The following is a 19,586-nucleotide window of genomic DNA, read 5'->3' as shown; positions in this document are numbered from 1 at the left end:
CCAGTTTTGAAGGGAGGCTCAAATGTCCGTTGAGCTCCGGCGATCTAGGCCGGTCCAGACTCAACCATCCTCTCTGCGGTGCAGGAGTTGATGGAGCAGCCGAGGGCTGTAGCCCAGCCTGTTCACTTGCACCCGCGGATGGCGTCGGTCTCGGGTCCTGGTGGGGGGACCGTTCCCTCACCGGATTTCTCTTCTTAGCGGGAACCGGCGACGGTGAGCAGTGCCGCACTGAGGCCGACTTCCGGTGCCGGCTTTTAGACCACTTGGGTTGGGCCCTAAGTCCTGATGCTGGGACGCTCCACACCAAGGAAGACGTGCTGGGCACCGCCTCGGCTGGTTCTGGGTCCGAGGGTGGCCGCAGGGCAGCCTCCATTAGGATGACTCTAAGTCTTTGAGCGTTCTCCGGCGGAAGCCTCTGCAGATAGAGCACCGGTCCTTTTGGTGGCTCTCTCCGAGGCACCTCAAACAAGCAGAGTGTGGGTCACTCTTGGGCATGAATTTCCCGCAGTTCTTGCAGAGTTTAAACCCGAGAGACCCGGGAGTGCCCCAGCGGGCAACGAAAACTTGGGGGGGGGGACCCCACAACTACCAAGAACTATATACAATGACCTAAGTAAACTAACTATTATGCAACTATATAGATGGACTATACACAAGGATAGGACACGGCTAACTTGCTATGCGCAAGAGAAGTTCCAGCTAGCCATCACCGGCGGTAAGAAGGAACTGAGGGGGTGGAGGGTCGGCGGGCCCCTTTATAGGGCACCGTAGTGGCGCCATTCCAGGGAGCGCCAGGGCCGACCCTACGGACACTGCTAGGGGAAAATCTTCCGGCTGGCGTGCACATGGCGCACGCAAACCTACTTTGAATGGACATGAACAACCACTCGAAGAAGAACCAGATTTACATTAGAAAAGCCCCAAAGCTGCCGATTAACCAAAGAAGTCAATTTAAAATAACAAGTGTGATGACTAGTTTAGGTGTTGGTTGAAAAAGTTTCATAAATCCAACACTGCTCTCCTTAAAGGCCAAAAGGTTTTAATATTAAGGTGGTAATTTGATAGTTCAATCTGCTGAATATTCAATCCAAATGAGCAACATGATTGTGAGAAAGCCAAAAAGGACCATTAAAAAGCATGTACACAAATGAAAATATTCACACATAAAAAATACTTACTCTACCACTGATGGTATCTATATCTATTTCTGCCTTTTTGGCCCATTTCTGCCAGAAGTTGGGATCATCTAATGAAATATCAGTCCTATTTCCGGATGCAACAAAACTAGCCTGCAGTAAACATCATCATATTTCATTAATGTCACAAAACTGCAATACAGAATGATTATGTTAAACATACACCAAATTATTCTTTTTAAATACTAAGCCCCTCACATTCGATGTGTGCATCAAAAATGCTTCAAAGTCACATAAATTTATAGAAAATTAAGGCAGCAGCTAACTAAGAGAGGAGCTTCTAAAAAACATTGTAGCTTCCATCAATTTGGTACTGACTAAAAGCACTAAGCGAGTACATCCTGACTGCCAGGGGCTAGCTGGTGGACAAGATATAAACTGCTGAGAACAATATTTCAGGATTATTACTGATTTGTGCTCGAAAATGTTGCTAAAACATGTACATGCTGACTGAGCTTGCAGAGTTAGAAGGGTTTCTCTATTTAGAAGATACTCCCAGTTCCTTAAAGGGATCAGAACATTTAATTAAATACATAATACTGGCAGAACAGCAGCAGCAAAAATATTCCCATGCACAGAAAAGAGATGGACAGCATCCTCTAAAAGACATTACAAAAAAGAAACTATTTAAAATAACCAACTGCAGTATATCCTTGACCAAAAACATGCCATAAGATCAGAGGAAAGAAAACAAGAGCTGGACCGTGCATTTTGAAAAGAAATCTCACAAAGACAATTTGAATCCAGACCTGTCCTACAATCATGCGTCTAATTAAGATTTATGTTTGGTAAAAATTATATAGATCTCCATGTGACTGCCAAAGAGATCTTGAGGTAACAACATAGAGAATAGGCTACTCTAACTAACACATCATAACTAATGTGCCTTCACATAATGCACCATTAAAGCCTTCCACCCCTTACATTCCCTTTTCCAGCAGTTTCTGACCTACTTTCCCCAACCACCACCCCCCCAAGCCATAAAAAGCTGCTACCTTTCTTCAGCAAGCCTGGAAAACTTTAAGGTGCAGTCATTAGAAATGTTTCAGATGAGAGGCAGACTAGTGTTTGAAAAAAAAAAAAAAAAAAAAGTTGGATGGAGTGTCTAAAAATCTTATTTATTCTACGTATCATGTAACTTAGGATACACAAGACAAACAGCAAGGTCTCACTGCTATGCATATTATAGCAAAGGAAAAATTACAGGCAGGATACAAAGAATTCTGAACATGCAGACAAAATCCAACTAAGGCCCTGATTTTACATTTAGCTCCATTTCGGCACAGGGTTTCACCTGAATTGAGCCCACTGCAGGATCAGGACCTAAACCTTTATATTTGTATGTAAAGCGAATGAATCAGTAGTGTCTGTAACTTGTCAATTTTGTAAAAAAAAACAAAACAACAACTACATGGCTATGACTCCACAATCATCCCTCAAAATATCACCTGAATCTTCAGGAGAAACCTGGAGTGGAATTTTCATAAGTGTATTTCCCTCATAACATTTAAAGCAGGAAAGGCAGAGTAGTAATCATTTTAACATAAGGAACTACTCAGCACTGGTAGGGAGGAAGGACTAGATGACCCTAGGAAGTCTTTGCTGCTTTTAATTCCTATGACTAATTTAGTATAACGGAGATAAGAACTCTCTGAAAAGGCCACATCACCAAATGGATTTCATCTTACATAGGTCTTGTCTACACTACCAGGGTAAGTTAACCTAAGTTACACCACTGCAGCTACATTCATGAATAATGTAGCAGCAGTCATCGTAACTTAGGTCAACTTAATGCAGTATCTACATCACGTTGCATCAATGAGAGATGCTCTCCTGTTGACTTACCTTAATCTTCTCGTTTGGGAGGAGTACCAGAGTCGACCGGAGAGCACTCTGCGGTCAATTTAGGGGATCTTCACTAGCCCCGCTAAATCGATCGCAGCAGTGTCTATCCCCAGTAAGTGTAGACATAGCCATTCAGGATTCATTTAAGTGGAGTACTTTAAGAGAATGTTCTGATTTCCAGCCCCATGTCATTTATATTAGGGGCCCGGGGCAGTTTAATGTCAAAGACAGAAATGCAAATAACACTGTCATGGAAAGAAAAGGTCAATTAAGTATAAAAATACTTTTTGGTTGTTCTCATAAAGATATGATAGCATTAAGCTTCCTGATTCTTCTTTCCTAAGACTAGTTTTCACAAGAGAAACCTAATTCCACAATCAATAAGATTAAATGGATCCTCTATCAATGTAACTACATGCATATTCTGAGAGACACAGAAAGCTAAGTTCTTCTGTCCCCCTCACTCTTTTTCGTTCTTTTTATTTCTGCCACTTCTGTCTGCTATAGTGAGTGTTAGATGTCAGTAGCCTAACCAGTATGAGAAAGTTTATAACTCCCCATAATTCATACTGTTTGTATTCATTCTTGCAATAAAAAAATGCTTTAAAATTATTTTCAAGGGAATCATTTTAAACAAAGAGGTTTAAATTAATACAATTAGAAGTAGCCATAAAAAGGGCCACAAGCATGGCCCTTGCCAATAACCAGCATAGAGTATATTCTATTTTCTGTCTTAGATGTAAAAGCCGTCTCTAGCACCAGTAAGAAATTAGTATGGAAATATTTTCCCCAATTCTATCCTTGTCCCACACCCTCATTTTCTTTTCTGACATTTTATAGCTCTTCATTTCCTCTCCTATACAACCATCCTTGCTTTGCTTTTCAAATACCTAACAAGAAAACAATACGGATAAAGATTTGCTCCTGTATTTCCAGTATAAACCTGACAGTTATCCTTTAATCCCATTCAATGTTTATTTGCTCATCTGTGCTTTACACCTGCAATGACTGTCTTAGTTTATGTACCGAGTGTATGAATAAAGCGAAGCAAAGTTATAGTATTCTCAGTAACTGTACATCCTCTATCTCAAACATACATTAGTACTCATTAAAAAAAAAAAAAAAAAGCAACACCAGGAGTACACAGCTATTGTTATGCCAGCACATAGTTTCATACTTTTGAGCATGCAATTTACTCAACGTATACCATGCCAGTCAGAGATTTTTCTATGTGCACATGTCCATATAGGTTTCTCTACAGCAAGATTAGCATGCAGAATTTCTCTGGGGTACATGCACAACACGTAAAGTAGACAAGGGTGTGCATGCAAAAGAACAGATGCAACGTGGGCTTCATATTTTAAAAACGAACAGTCCCATGAAATTCTTCACTGACACAAAGTTCTACAAATCTCACATTCTGAACCAAAGCAACAATAAGAAAGTTCTTAAATAAAGGGCAGAGTAACATGATCAAATGGAAAACAAGTTGCTGCTACTGTACCTTGGCAAATGTTGAACCCCTTCCTTCTGATTCAATTGTGATGGTTTTCGTACGGCGCTGCAAGATTTGGTCTATGTCTTCTTCACAGAATTTAGAGCCCTCATCCTCTTCATCCATAATAGCACCATAGGCACCTCTTCGAAGCAGGTCTTCTATCTCTTTTTTGGAAAGCTGTTGGATCTGTACAAATTATTGAAGGTGTTTTTGTTTTAATTTGTTGTAAAAATTGATAAAAAAATTCTTACTAGCATATGTGCAGTATTTTTTCTACCTACTTCCATAACCAATATTTTGATAATTAAGTTAGCTTTCCGGATTTGTAGATTTAGTATCTACCTTTTTATAATTAAAAACAATTAAATTTATAAATACAATTATATTAAATATATATAAATATCATTATAACATATTTCATGCACCCTTGCTTCTACATTTGGGCAACTAGTGAGTACTTTGATGAATCAGGGCTTTATTCAATGTAATGACTAATGGGGGACTTTGGAAAAAATAGCTTTGTGCACTAGTTTAATCAATATCTAAAGATGTATATGATCACTTGTATAACTCAATTAACTCCTTCTGTATTAAGGCTACTGCTTACACTCATATAGAAGGATATAAAAATAAAGTGAAGGCAAGTTTTATTTTTAAAAAAAAAACCCCATGTAATAAAATGTAGGTGGAGTAAAAAATACCAAACTATGATTTATCAAAATTTGATTGTGGAGCTAATGCAGTCCTGCCTTCTTCCATACAAATGGAAAGCTGCATAGGAAATGAGATAGGAATCCTGTCTCACTGTTCTGCAGAATCTGTAACGGATGTTGTGAAATCTGAAGCATAATATTTTAATGATTCTAGGTTCGTGGTTTGGTATAATCTCTACAAATAACAAATAAATAAAGCCTACACCATTTAAAAAAAATATGGTAAGCAAAATATGTCACTCTTTCAGATACATCACCAAAGCAATTATCTACCCTGTGGTTTAACAAGGAAAGATGGAGGAAGTAGTCTGCTTAAGAGTTCAAACCAAATTTATGGGTAAGCTTTAGAAGAGATTTCCAAATGTTCATCTTTGCCTTCATCAGGAAACATCACATAGCTATGCACACAATTAAAAAAAGAAAAATCTAAGAAAAAAGTTAAAATTAATTAACCTGTTCCCTTGCAATAACAAAAGTAGCTTTAAACATGGTAATTATTCTGACCAAAAGCAAAAAGTCTACATACACCACCAACACTATTTTCTCTTCCACTCATGCTCTGTAAAACAGCTTTATCCAGACCCAATTTCAGACTTGCTCTGTCAAACATCTCTCTCTCATATGAGTTCCGAGTTATCAATCTGTAGACCTTTACTGCTTTGTTCTGACCAATCCTGTGACAACGGGCTTGGGCCTTTGAAAGACGGAACAAAAATAAAATTAGATTTCTGCCTAAGAGCAAGATATATTCCTTCTTCTAAGAAACCTGCTCCACTATAAAGTAATCTTAAAGGGACACAGTCAACTTGAAAACAATCAATGTTTTTAAATGTAAGTTGTACAAATATAGCAGAGGTTTGGAAAGTTAGAAGTAGTATTGGAAAGACAGATTAGCAGGCAGGATGCAGGTGATATGTTATTTATCTCATAAATGAATCCTATGTATATTTTTTTCACAGTACTGATCTCTCCACAGATGCTAGACAGAAAGTGACTTGAGGATTTGTGAGATTTTGATTCCACTTCCTCTTCCTTAAATTCAATCTATTTTCTAGGTGATCTTACAATTGAAATTTTTTGTGCTACTCTAAGCTGAAGGTTTCTACTTTCAATTTTAATCAATTATTTCTAGTTTTAATAAGTGATGAGAAATCTCTCCATCTTTGCATTATTCTTTTATCTAATTGTATTAACAGAGTCCTCTCTTTCTTCTCCTGTGTCCTTAATAGATAACCTCAGTTTTCTGAACTTGTACATATTTCAAATCTCTCTTCTGTGTACTCCCTACAATTCCTTTTTATATACTATATAGTCCTCTTGATGCAACCTTCAGTTATTCTATATGATATGCAGTAGAGTGTCCACAATTGTATGCCAAATCCCAGCTGTAATCTAAAGAGCATCATGTACTAAGGAGACACTTTGTTCCTATTCTTACATGCCATACCTCTAATTAAAATTCCATCATTGTATCTATTTCTTCACTTCATATACATTATTAACTTTTCTCTATTATTTACACCAGGCAATTTTTCTGCACTGATAATGAATAGCCACTGGCTTTCCACTCAAAGCAACAAAGAGTCCTGTGGCACCTTTCCACTGCAATTTTTGTGTGTGGATAGTTTCTGAAAATCATTCCCATTCCTTCTCTAAAACTATGAGCACCACAGAAATAACTGAACCTTAGCATAGGCCCAAATTCTTCTCTAGCTCTATTATTATAAATCCATAGCAGTCTCATTAACATTTATTCAATTAATTAGTGTATGAGAGAGTAAAATCTGTCCCCGCTGTGTTCTGTGATATCCTCAAAACCTTCAGAGTTTTATAATCTGACTAATAGTTTACCTGTGTTGCACTTTATATATTGCAAATTTATTATTATTTAAGCAAAGAACTAATTTTATTAAATGAATACAGAAAAAGTCTATTTTGAACATTTTTGGGGGAGAAACAGGAAAAGTTAAAGGAAGAAGCCTTACAAAATTTACATTTGTATTCAGATTTCAAGACAATTATAGAAAGTTGGGTGAAAAACATAGCTGTGATTATAGAAGAGACAGCTCAGCCAAATACACTTGATCTTCTGTTTGTATACTGTAACCCTATTGTTAAAAAAAGTTCTGTTCTACTGTTACTGAAATATACAGCATGGTGTTTTTTATGCTCCAGTTATAAACTCAAATGAATTTACCTGGAGATCATTCTGAGGATTCCAGTCAGAATCAAAAATTATACATGTATCAGCTGCAGTCAAATTAATGCCCAATCCACCAGCTCTGGTACACAGAAGAAACACAAACCGATCAGAGTCTCGTTTGCTAAACCGATCAATAGCAGCTTGCCTCAGATTTCCTCTCACTCTCCCATCAATTCTTTCATATAAGTACCTAGAAAACGCAAATGAAACCCCTTATTTAGAAAAACAGGTATTACAAAAGCACACTTATCTGTTATCTACAATGGAAAAAAGTTATCTTTGCTTTCTACTTACCTTTTATGAACAGCACTGATCAGGATATGGCTGCAACTTTCTTACCTTAACACTGGGGAACTGTGCTATCTGCCCTGACTTGCATGCACCAGTCACTTAACTGGATCCAACAAGGGGATTACAGAGCTCCCACCATATAAACTGTAACTCAGCCCACACTTTTGAATCATCTCTCATACTCCCAGAGATGGTATCAAAAGTGAAATCTCGGTCTGCAAAGCCTTCATGTCTTTCCTTCTCCCATAGGCCTAAGGTCCACCAATGAAATTTCATGTCTCTTTTACTTGTGGGAGCTGGCCATTTGGCCTTTAGCCATACTGGATACTGGTCGCAAGTTGCGACAAATTAAACATTCCTACAAATGACTAGTATTGATTTCTAAGTCTTGTGTCTATTTAATTAAACTGTATCTCCATGATGCTGCAAGGAAGGTGAAAAAAACCATCAGGCCTCTGACAATTTGGCCTCAACAGGAAAAACTCCCTTCACACCGAAACGTGATCATCCTAAAAACACAGATCCTATGCTACAATTACAGGGACGGAGGGTAGAGCAGCGAAACGGGACAGGAGGCTCCAAAAGATGCAGGCAGAAGTTTAAATTAATAGGGGGAGGACAAGGAGTTAGTCAGCTCTCATTTTCCTCTGGTTGGCCAATAGGAAGCAGTGGTGCTCCATCCCCAAATTTACATGCATGTGCTCCCCCCTCCCTCTGGAGCCGTCTACCACATTTCAAATGTTTAACAGGGCTCACAAAGTGAGTGAAAATTATAACATACTTTGATTTCGGATTGTAATATGCTAAATTGTCTCATCACATATGGGATTATTGGGTAATCAGTACAAAGCAATGTTTAGATAACTGTCATTTGACAAACCAGTATTTGGACTGTGAACAAGTATTCCTTCTAAAAATAAATTAGTCTCTCTTTACATTTTAGCCTAGTTTATATTTGATTAGCTTACTTTTTTTTTTTTTTTTTTTTTTTTTTTTTTTTTGCAAAGTGTTGAATATTAGCCTAACTGTAACAGGATTGATTTCTATTAAACTAATAATTTTGTTCCATCAATCTCTCAAGACCAAGCAAACTGGAACAAGAATAAAGTCACCACACCCCCAAAAAAAGTCTTTAAAGAGGCACCAGTGAAATTATGTTTTCCTTAAACCTAGTTAAATTATTGCTGCTTTCTTAACTTTTATAATTACAAAGACTCTTGTACTCTTGATGTAGTATCAAAATATATGTGCTTTACTCCCACCCCTTAAACAGTAGAAACATTTCTCTGCACGTGGTAAGTGGAGTAAGCTGCAAAATTTGTATTTAATTATAGACTCATAGACTCATAGGTCAGAAGGGACCAATCTGATCATCTAGTCTGACCTCCTGCACAAGGCAGGCCACAGAACCCCACCCATCCAATTTTATAACAACCCCTATCCCAGGACCGAGTTATTGAAATCCTCAAAAATGGTTTGAAGACCTCAAGCTGCAGGGAAACCACCAGCAAGCGACCTGTGCCCCACGCTGCAGGGGAAGGCGAAAAACCTCCAGGGCACCTGCCAATCCGCCCTGGAGGAAAATTCCTTCCCGACCCCAAATATGGCGATCAGCTAAACCCTGAGCATGTGGGCAAGAGTCACCAGCTAGCACCCAAGAAGGAATTCTCTGCAGCAACTCAGTACCCATCGCATCCAACATCTCCCCGCAGACCATTGAGCAGACCTGTCTGGTGGTAATTCAAGATCAATTGCCCAAATTAATGATCCTATCATAACATCCCCTCCATATACTTATCAAGCTTTGTCTTAAAGCCAGGAAAGTCTTTTGCCCCCACTACTTCCCTCGGAAGGCTATTCCAGAACTTCACTCCCTTAATGGTCAGAAACCTTCGTCTAATTTCAAGTCTAAACTTCCTAATATCCAGTTTATACCCATTCGTCCTCGTGTCTACATTAGTACTAAACTTAAATAATTCCTCTCCCTCCCTAACGTTAACCCCCCTGATATATTTATATAGAGCGAGCATATCCCCCCGCAGCCTTCTTTTGGCCAGGCTAAACAAGCCAAGCTCTTTGAGTCTCCTTTCATAAGGCAGTTTTTCCATTCCTCGGATCATCCTTGTAGCCCGTCTCTGAACCTGTTCCAGTTTGAATTCATCCTTCTTGAACATGGGACACCAGAACTGCACACAGTATTCCAGATGGGGTCTCACCAACGCCTTATATAATGGTACTAACACCTCCTTATCCTTGCAGGAAATACCCCGCCTGATGCATCCCAAAATCGCATTTGCTTTTTTAACAGCCGTATCACATTGGCGACTCATAGTCATCCTGCTATCAACCAGTACCCCAAGGTCCTTCTCCTCCTCCGTCGCTTCCAACTGATGCGCCCCCAACATATATCCAAAATTCTTATTATTAATTCCTAAATGCATGACCTTGCACTTTTCACTGTTGTATTTCATCCTATTTCTATTACTCCAGTTTACAAGGTGGTTCAGATCTTCCTGAATAGTATCCCTGTCCTTCTCCGTGTTAGCAATACCCCCCAGCTTCGTGTCATCCGCAAACTTTAGTAGCACATTCCCGCTCTTTGTGCCAAGGTCAGTAATAAAAAGGTTAAATAAGATCGGTCCCAAAACCGATCCTTGAGGGACTCCACTGGTGACCTCCTTCCAGCCCGACAGTTCACCTTTCAATACGACCCTCTGGAGTCTCCCCTTTAACCAGTTCCTTATCCACCTTACAACTTTCATATTCACTCCCATCTTTTCCAATTTAACTAACAGCTCCCTGTGCGGAACCGTGTCGAACGCCTTATTGAAATCTAGGTAAATTATATCTACCGCATTTCCTTTATCTAAGTAATCCGTCACCTTCTCAAAGAAGGAGATCAGATTGGTTTGGCAAGATCTACCTTTAGTAAATCCGTGTTGCAATTCGTCACAATTACCATTGACCTCTATGTCCTTAACTACTTTCTCCCTTAAAATTTTTTCCAAGACCTTACATACTACAGACGTCAAGCTAACAGGCCTATAATTACCCGGATCACTCTTATTCCCTTTCTTAAAAATAGGAACTACATTAGCAATCCTCCAGTCATACGGCACAACCCCCGAGTTTATCGATTGCTTAAAAATTCTCGCTAACGGGCTCGCAATTTCACGCGCCAGTTCCTTTAATATCCTGGGATGGAGATTGTCCGGGCCCTCCGACTTCGTCCCATCGAGCTGTTCAAGTACGGCCTCTACCTCAGTTGCGGTAATATCCACTTCCATATCCACATTCCCGTTTATCATCCCTCCATCATCGCAAGGTTCCTCACTAGTCTTATTAAAAACTGAGGCAAAGTACTTGTTTAGATGTTGGGCCATGCCTAGGTTATCCTTAACCTCCATTCCATCCTCAGTGTATAGCGGCCCCACTTCTTCTTTCTTTGTTTTCTTCTTATTTATGTGGCTGTAGAACCTTTTACTATTGGTTTTGATTCCCTTTGCAAGTTCCAGTTCAATGTGGCTTTTAGCCTTCCTCACTTTATCCCTACATGTTCTGACCTCAGCAAGGTAGCTTTCCTTACTGATCCTGCCTTCCTTCCACTCCCTGTAAGCTTTCTGCTTCTGTCTAATCCCCTCTCTGAGTTGTTTGCTCATCCAGTTTAGCCTACAGCTCCTGCCCATGGTTTTTTTCCCCTTTCTCGGGATGCAGGCTTCCGACAGTCTCCGCAGCTGTGACTTAAAGTAATTCCAGGCCTCCTCCACATTTAAATCCACTAATTCCTCCATCCAATCCACTTCCCTAACTAATTTCCTTAACTCTTTAAAATTAGCCCTCGAGAAGTCAAAAACCCTAATCCCAGATCTACATTTGTTTATCCTTCCATCTAGTTTGTCAATAGAAAGCTTCACAAGCATTTTTTCGCCCTTGCTGATCAGACAAAATGGCACAGCAGATAATCCACAGGCATTTTGTCAGTCAGCCACGCTCCCCGTGTCATGCATTTTGTCATGTATTAATTCTGACAATTCTAACCAAAGAGCAAAGCCAAACAAGTTCATACCTCTATGGCATTCAAAAGAGTCAACCTGTTCAGATGCTGCTTACAGAACAATAAACATCTTTTTATATACATTTTTAAACAATATCACAAAGTCATGTGAACTGAAATCAAGATACTGACACAAGATACTGAATTCCTAGTTGTGAGTAATTGCTAATTTGTACAGCAGGCATGGAAAAAACCAACATACAACTATGGTCCTAAATAAAACTGGCATCATAAAAGGTTATTAAATATATGAAATGCAAAGTCTATATAAGAATGGTACCAACTTTGCTTATTTTTATTTCAGTAGGTTGCAATCATTTATCAAAAAGATATCCCTGTTGGGAACAGCACAAAGAGTTTATGAAATATGTAGCATTCTACCTTTTATGTATAAGGTAGTCCTCAAGGATGTCAAGACAGCGCACCATTTGAGAGAAGATAAGCACCTTATGGCCTCCTGCTTTCATTTTTGGAAGAAGTTTATCAATGAGGACCAATTTACCAGCAGACTGGATCATTGCTTGTAGATGAAAATCAGGAGCAGCTGGGATATATGTTTCCCTAAACTCCCCAAGGATTTTCTCTTCAGCACCTGTCAAATAATAAAAAGGTATGACTACTCTCAAAAGAAATGGATGTGGTTTTTTTTTTACCCACACAACAAGTTAATGATCACACAGCTTGGTTACCAGCTTGGAACCCACACCCCGAACTCCCTCCCACATCCCAACCCCCTGCCCCAACCCTGAGCCTTCTCCCGCACCCAAACTCCCTCCCAGAGCCCATATCCTGCACCCCTTTCTACATCCCAACCCCCTGCTCCAAGCTCAGCCTGGAGCCCCTTCCCACACTGCAAACCCCTCGGCCCCACCCCCCCCCCAGCCAAGAGCCTGCACCCCTCCCACAGCTCACTCCCCTTCTCCAGCCCAGTGAAAGTGAGGGGGGGGGAGTGAGCAATGGAGGGAGGGGGGATGGAGTGAGTGGGCGGGTGGCCTTGGGGAAGGAGTGGGACAGGGACATGGCCTTGGGGAAGCAGCGGGGCAGGTGTGTTTGAGTTTGTGCAATTAAACAGTTGACAACCCTAGTAAGGCTGCCATGAAAACCCTGTTGTAGGAGGAATGCTGGGGGCTTTAAGGGCATATTTGGGGTCAGGAGATGTGTGCTGCAGAAATTCTAGGAGAGGAGACACCCATACGTAGCCAGGGATGGGCTGCCTAAGCTGAGGGGAGGGGTCACATTGGCCTTCAGAACAGTCCAAAATCAAGACGACACAAACACGGCTTAAAGAAACAGAGCACATAATCACACCTGTCAATTTATCTTTCTGAGTGGCTCTAAATTCTTCAGGCCAAATTCACATTTTATGTACCTCCTCTGATGGCTACAGATTTCAAATAAGTTACACTTGGGCTGAATGGACTCATTCATTTTAAAGTTAGTTCTGACAAAAATAGAAAACATTTGGGCACACAGTTTCAGACAATGGAATTTAAGGAACAGCAGTTGGTCTCCTCCCATAGGAAATCTGAAGGTTTCAGAAATGTTGTATTAACACAAAACTAGCTTTTCACACTATAGGTTTACAGCTACAACATTCATAACCAATGCAATTGTAATTACCGATTAAAACAAAGCCACTGGTAGCTAACAATTTTGTTTTTTAAAAATCAGGAGACCATGGAAAAGAAAAAATTACTCGCCTTGTGGAGTAACTGAGGTTCTTTGAGATGTGTCTTCCTATGAGTGCTCCACTTCAGGTGCATATGCACCTCTCAAACCCTTGATTGGAAATTTTCAGTTAGCTGTGTCCGTTCAGACCATGCATGGGCCCTGTGCCTCCTCTTGGCAGATACCAAGGCTATCTAGCATGTGGGAAACCACCCTCAATTCTCTGTCCACCCAAACTACCCATAAGAAACAGTCCAAGGCTGACGGCAAAGGAGGGCTGGTAGTGGAGCACCCATAGGTGGACACATCTTAAAGAAACACAATTAGTACACAAACCGAATAACAACTTCTTCTTCGAATAGCGTTCTGATGAATGCTCCGCCTCAGGTGACTTGGGGCAATATTCTCAGATGGAGGAGGCAGCTTCAGAATAGTTCAGGACTGAAGACAGTAGTGCAGAATCAAGTGCCAGATCTGGTGGAATGGATCAAGGCATAATGTTTTGAAAACGTATGTACTGAAACCCATGTAGCGGCTCCATACATTTCAGATACTAGTACATTCTTTTTTAATGTTGTAGATCGTGCTTAAGATCCGGCTGAATATGCTAACACCCTTTGGGAGGGAATGAGCACTCACAACATCATAAAAAGCAATAATACATCCAGAGATACATCTCAATAGTCTCTGAGCAGACATCAAGGACCTGTTGATCTATCTGCAAAGGAAATGAAGAGCCTATGTGACTTCCTAAAAATTTCTTCATCCTATCTAAGCAGAAGGCCAACACCCTTCTAACAGCTAGGGCATGTAAACAAAATACATGTAGAGAACTATGTGGCTTTGGGAAAAACACTGGAAAATGAATGGACTGATTAAGGTGGAACTCTGATAGAACCTTAGGTAAGAATTTAGGGTATGGATGTAAAGACACCTTGTCCTTAAATAACACTATAAGGGGGCGTTCTGCCATCAAGGCTCCAATCTCCCTGATCCAACAGCCTACATGATAGCTACTAAAAAGGCCAACTTCATAGATAAATACAACAGAGAACAGGTTGCCAGTGGTTCAAATGGAGGGTTATAAGGTCACTGAGTACAAGGCTGAGGTCCCAGGTTAAAGCAGGGTTTCTAGTCTGCGGACAGAGATTCCCCAAACCCTTAATAAACCTACACAATACTGGATGAGCAAATACAGAGAATCCTTCTACCAGAGGTTGAAAGGCTGATATTGTGGCCAGATGGACCTTAAATCAGACTAATTTATAACCCTGCTTTCTTTAGATCCTACAGATAATCCAGGATGACTGAAAGTGGCACTGAATCAGGCAGGAGGCAACAACGACAACACCAATGGAAGAATCTCTTCCATTTCTGCAGGTAAGTAGTGCGGGTTGATCTCTTTCTATTATTCAGTAACACATTGTACTTCTGTAGAGCAGGAGGATTCTAACCCCATGAACCATTGCAGAGCCACACCTTGAGGCAGAGAATTGCTAGGCTGGGATGAAACACGATCCACATCCTATAGCAGGAGATGAGGAATGGACGGAAGTTCAAACAATAGTTGGATACACAGGTGAAACAGGTACCAAATTTGTCTCAGCCAGGTCACCACCGTAAGGATAACTCTGTCTGTGTCCTGTCTGATCATTTTCATCACCCTTAGTATCAGCAGCTTTGGAGGAAATGCACAGAACAGACTCTTCTTCCAAGAAGTGGTGGCCCAAATCCCCTCTTGAGCAGAAAAGAGAACACTTCCTGTTCCTATAGGTCATGAAGAGATACACTTCTGGTAGTCCCCATCTTATGAATACGAGGAGGAGAAACTGGGTGTCTAGTTCCCATTTATAATTCTGTGAGAAGTGTCTGCTGAGGACATCAGCTGTGTTCTTCTGAATATCTGGGGGGTAGATCTGAAATTTGGATCTGATGAGCTATGTACCAATTCCATAGCTTCATGGGTTTGGCACGCTGAAGGAGGATCTTGCTCCCCAAGCTTGTTGATATAGAACATGCAGGATATGTTGTCTCCTGTGATCCTAATTGATCTGCCCTGATGAGGAGTAGGAAATGAAGGAAAGCATTCCTGACAGCCCTGAGCTCCAACAAATTGAGGTGAGTTCCCCAATCCAACAGTGATGCATCAGACACCAAGGGGCTGGGCGACTGAAAGGGACGCCCGCAAATACATTGAGTTGATCCTTCCACCAATCTAAGGAGTTTCTCACATATAGAGAAATCGTCACCTGTCTATCCATTGGGTCTCTCACTGGAACATCGGTCATTCTGAGCCAATCCTGGAAGCAGAAGGCCTGCATGATTGATCCAAAAGTACAAGTTGCCATGTGTCCCAGGAACCGAATTCCTATTGTGGTTCAACGGTCCCGTGAATTGCTCATTCCAGACCTGACAAGGTTACAGATCTGATTAAGCAAGGTAGTCTCTGGCTGTCAACAAATCCAAATATGCCCCTATAAACTGTATCTTCTGTACAGGGGTTAATATGGACTTTTTTTTTTACATTAAGCTGCAGACCCAACTCCTGGTACAGAGCAAGGGCCATCTAGATGGAAGATAGCACTGCTTCGTAGGAATGGTTGCGAAGGTACAAGAAGACGAGGACCACTTCTTGTTGGAGGAAAGCGGCCACTACTGCCAGGACTTTTGAGAACACCAATGAGACTGAGGAAAGGGCAGCACTCAGTATTCAAAATGATCTCGGCCTACAGTGAAATGTTGATATTTCCTGTGCAATGAGTGAATCTTTATATGAAAATAGGCATCTTGTAGGTCGAGGGCCAAAAACCAATCCCCTTTCTCTCGTGAAAGAATTATAGCTGCCAGAGTTATCATCCTGAACTTCTCAGACTTTACAAATTTGTTTAGAAGTCTTAGATCTAAGATTGATCTTCACCAGCAAGGCAATCTCCAAAGTGGGAGAGGTGGGCTAACTGGCATAGCTAGAGGTACAGGAGGATTCAAACTGTGGATAGGTGGTCACAGAGAGTAGTTGGGGATCCCTCTTTCTCTGAAATCTGTGTCTCTTTCTGGGTGGTTCGGTGAATTTATGGAATCTGGAAAACTGAGCAGGATGCGATCTTTGGGTAGTCTGCGACCTATTAAGCCCTTTATTATTTGTAGATGTATATTGTCCAGGGATTGTAAAGTAACCCAAGAGTCCTTTAGATTCTGCAATGACTCATGTTTTCTAAGAACAGTTTATGACCACTGAAGGAAAAGTCCTCCAGGGTTTTCTGTACTTCTCTCAGAAACCTCAAAATATGGAACCATGATACCCTGCGCATAACCACTGCCATGGAGACAGACACCGGCAGCAGTATCCACAGCACTTAAGGACGCTTGAAGAGCAGTTCCGGCCACCAATCGGTCCTCAGAGATGATGGACTGGAATTGCTCCCTATGTTCTTGAGGCAGATGTTCAATAAAAGCTGTTAATCTGTTATAATTTGTAAAATTATATTTGGCCATGACCGCTTCTAATTCATGATCCTGAACTGCAAGGTTGCTGACGAACAAGACTTTCACACAAAGAGATCCAGCCTTTTCTAGTCCTTGTCACATGGGGTAGACTTAGAGAAGTGCTGCCTCCCCAGCTCATTTACTGCATCCCCACCATTAGGGAGTTAGGTGGAGAGCAGGAGAACAAAAGATCCAAATACTTAAGGAGAACATACCACCTCTTGTCCACCTGCTAACATGTGGATGTCAGGAGTCTGCCACACCATCTTAGCCAGATCTAGCAGCCCTCATTGATGGGCAACACCACCTTGGAGGATGTTGCTCACTGCAAGACATCAAACAGCTTGTGCTATGAATTCTTGAGCTCTTCAAGAGGAATTTGAAGAGAGTGTCAGCTATGTCTTTGTGAGGTCTTGAAATTGCCAAAAATCATCAGCCATGGATTGTGGTGGAGGCATAATCACCTCACCCAGAGATGAGGATGAAATAGGTTCTTGAAGGTTCTTAACTGCTCTAGCTTCCTGCTCCTCAAACATCTGTTCCTGTGGAGGAGCAGGTTGAGGAGAAGAGGGCTGTACAACTCTGGCCTTCCTATGAGACACTGGTGATCTGTTGATAGACCGCCCAGTGCCCCAGTATGGCCATAGGGGTGGGTCATACAGAAATGGGAATGGTATACAAGGTTGGTTCCCCACCTTGATAATGAAGCCAATCTTCCAAATAACTTTCAGAGTGTGGTTTCCTGAAGGGATATGATGCAGAACCCTGAACAGAAACAGAGGAGACCAACTGGAAGCCTCCCTCATCCTCCTCCATCTCATCCAAAGGAGGGGCAACTGCAGAAAAAAAGCAGAGAGCCCTGAAATACCGAGGGTGGTAGTCCAGAGGTCAGGGTTTGGTACAAAGAGACATTCAGTACCAATGAGGAGTGGGGACTCCAGTTCATCCATTATCAAGAGGTCCTTAGTATATCTGAACTCCTGTGGTACCAAACAGAGGATTGGTACTGAAGCAGTAGCCAAGGCCACAACTGCCAAATCCAAGGGTACCGATGATGGTGGGCATACTGAAGTTGATGCTGATGGTATCTGATATCGTTGCTTGCTTGGTGCCAGGGGTGGTACCAACATCTGGGCTGAACTCAACAGTGCCAGTCCAGAGTGTCTATGCTTGCTCTCTTTGTTGAGAGAAGGTACCAAGCCCTGTTGGAGCCATCTCTCTTCTCCGTGCTCCTAGACTTTACGACCCGACTGGTACTGGGAGAGACCTTTGAATCAATGGTATTGAGTGAAGAGACTGAGGCTTCAGAGATAGTAGATCTTGCTAGAGGCCTGGATTTTTTCAGAGCTGATTTCTTAAGGAGAGAGTTTGCGCTCCTCTTTTACGAAGCCTCCAAAGTCTTCCCTCTTTTAGTGGAAGACTGCACAGAGGTAGAAGAGGCACTGGTTGTGTCTGGAGACAAATGTACCAGGGACGGGGGTGGTGTGTGTGTGTTTCCTGACCTGACTCAGAAACTAGCCAAAAGGAGCATTCCACCATCAGCCATCTAAGTTTCATCTCCCTATTCTTCCTTGCCCTGGACTTGAGGGCCAGGCAGAAGTTGCACTTCTGTAAGACGTGGGACTTCCCCAAGCAAGGGACACAGAGTGGCCATTGTTCACAGATATAGCTTCTTGACAGGAGAGGTAATCTTTAAAAGATGGTGAGCCAGGCATGCCCTTCTAGGAAAAGAATAAGCCTCCCCAAGGGGAAAGAGCAAAGTAAAACAATCCTCTCACTACTTATCTAATTAAATATAACTATATTAACAACTAAAAATTAACTATAAAAACTTATTTTAACCACTATAGAAATATTAGAAAAGCCAAGGCACACTCAAGATGGACATGCTAGAGCTCCATCTCAGGCTGAGGCGGTTGAGAAGGAACTGAGGATGGTTCATCTGCTCACCCCTGAATAGCCTCGGCATCTGGCACGAAGAGGCCCCCCCCCACAGCTTTTGTATCCAGGATGAGGAGGTATCCGCCCCAAGGAGGCATGGAGTCGAAAGGACACTGCTAATTGAAAATCTCTGATCAAGGGCTCGAGAGGTATATGAGTGCATCTGAAGAGGCGCACGCATAGAGACACTACTTGAAGACAAGGGATCAATTCTGGGTCCAGTTCTGTTCAATATTTTCAACAACAATGATTTAGATAATGGCATAGAGAGTACACTTATAAAGTCTGTGGACATTACTAAGCTGGATGAGGTGGCAAGTACCTTGGGAGATAGGATTAAAATTCAAAATAATCTGCACAAACTGAAGAAATGGGCTGAAGTAAATAAGATGAAATTCAATAAGGACAAATGCAAAGTCCTCCACTTAGGAAGAAACAATCAATTGCACACATATAAAATGGGAAATGACTGCCTAGAAAGGAGTACTGCGGAAGGGTCATACTGGATCACAAGGTAAATGAGAGTCAACAGTGTAACGCTGTGGCAAAAAAAGCAAACATCATTCTGGAAGTGTTGTAAAAATGATATGAGAAGTAATTCTTCCGCTCTGCTTTGCGCTGATTAGGCCTCAACTGCAATATTGTATCCAGTTGTAGGCATCACATTTCAGGAATGACGTGGACAAATTGAAGA

General features: G+C 41.4%; 1 protein-coding gene across 13 annotated transcripts in view; it reads right to left on the bottom strand.

Moving 5' to 3' along the window:
* The window catches only part of CHD9 (chromodomain helicase DNA binding protein 9), a 202,578-nt gene that overhangs the window by 58,084 nt on the left and 124,908 nt on the right, over positions 1-19,586 (bottom strand). For 12 of the 13 annotated variants that reach the window (XM_050922495.1, XM_050922500.1, XM_050922499.1 and 9 more), the window contains 5 exons: positions 12,182-12,392; positions 7,450-7,645; positions 5,779-5,946; positions 4,546-4,725; positions 1,179-1,289 (listed from right to left, as the gene is read on the bottom strand). In XM_050922495.1, the coding sequence (XP_050778452.1) occupies positions 1,179-1,289; positions 4,546-4,725; positions 5,779-5,946; positions 7,450-7,645; positions 12,182-12,392 (866 nt within the window). The remainder of the gene's footprint in view (positions 1-1,178; positions 1,290-4,545; positions 4,726-5,778; positions 5,947-7,449; positions 7,646-12,181; positions 12,393-19,586) is intronic. The other variant, XM_050922502.1, reaches the window with a different exon arrangement.

This window comes from Gopherus flavomarginatus, chromosome 14 (assembly GCF_025201925.1).
Source record: "Gopherus flavomarginatus isolate rGopFla2 chromosome 14, rGopFla2.mat.asm, whole genome shotgun sequence".
Lineage (NCBI taxonomy): Eukaryota > Metazoa > Chordata > Testudines > Testudinidae > Gopherus > Gopherus flavomarginatus.
This window is presented reverse-complemented; position numbering and strand designations above follow the sequence as displayed.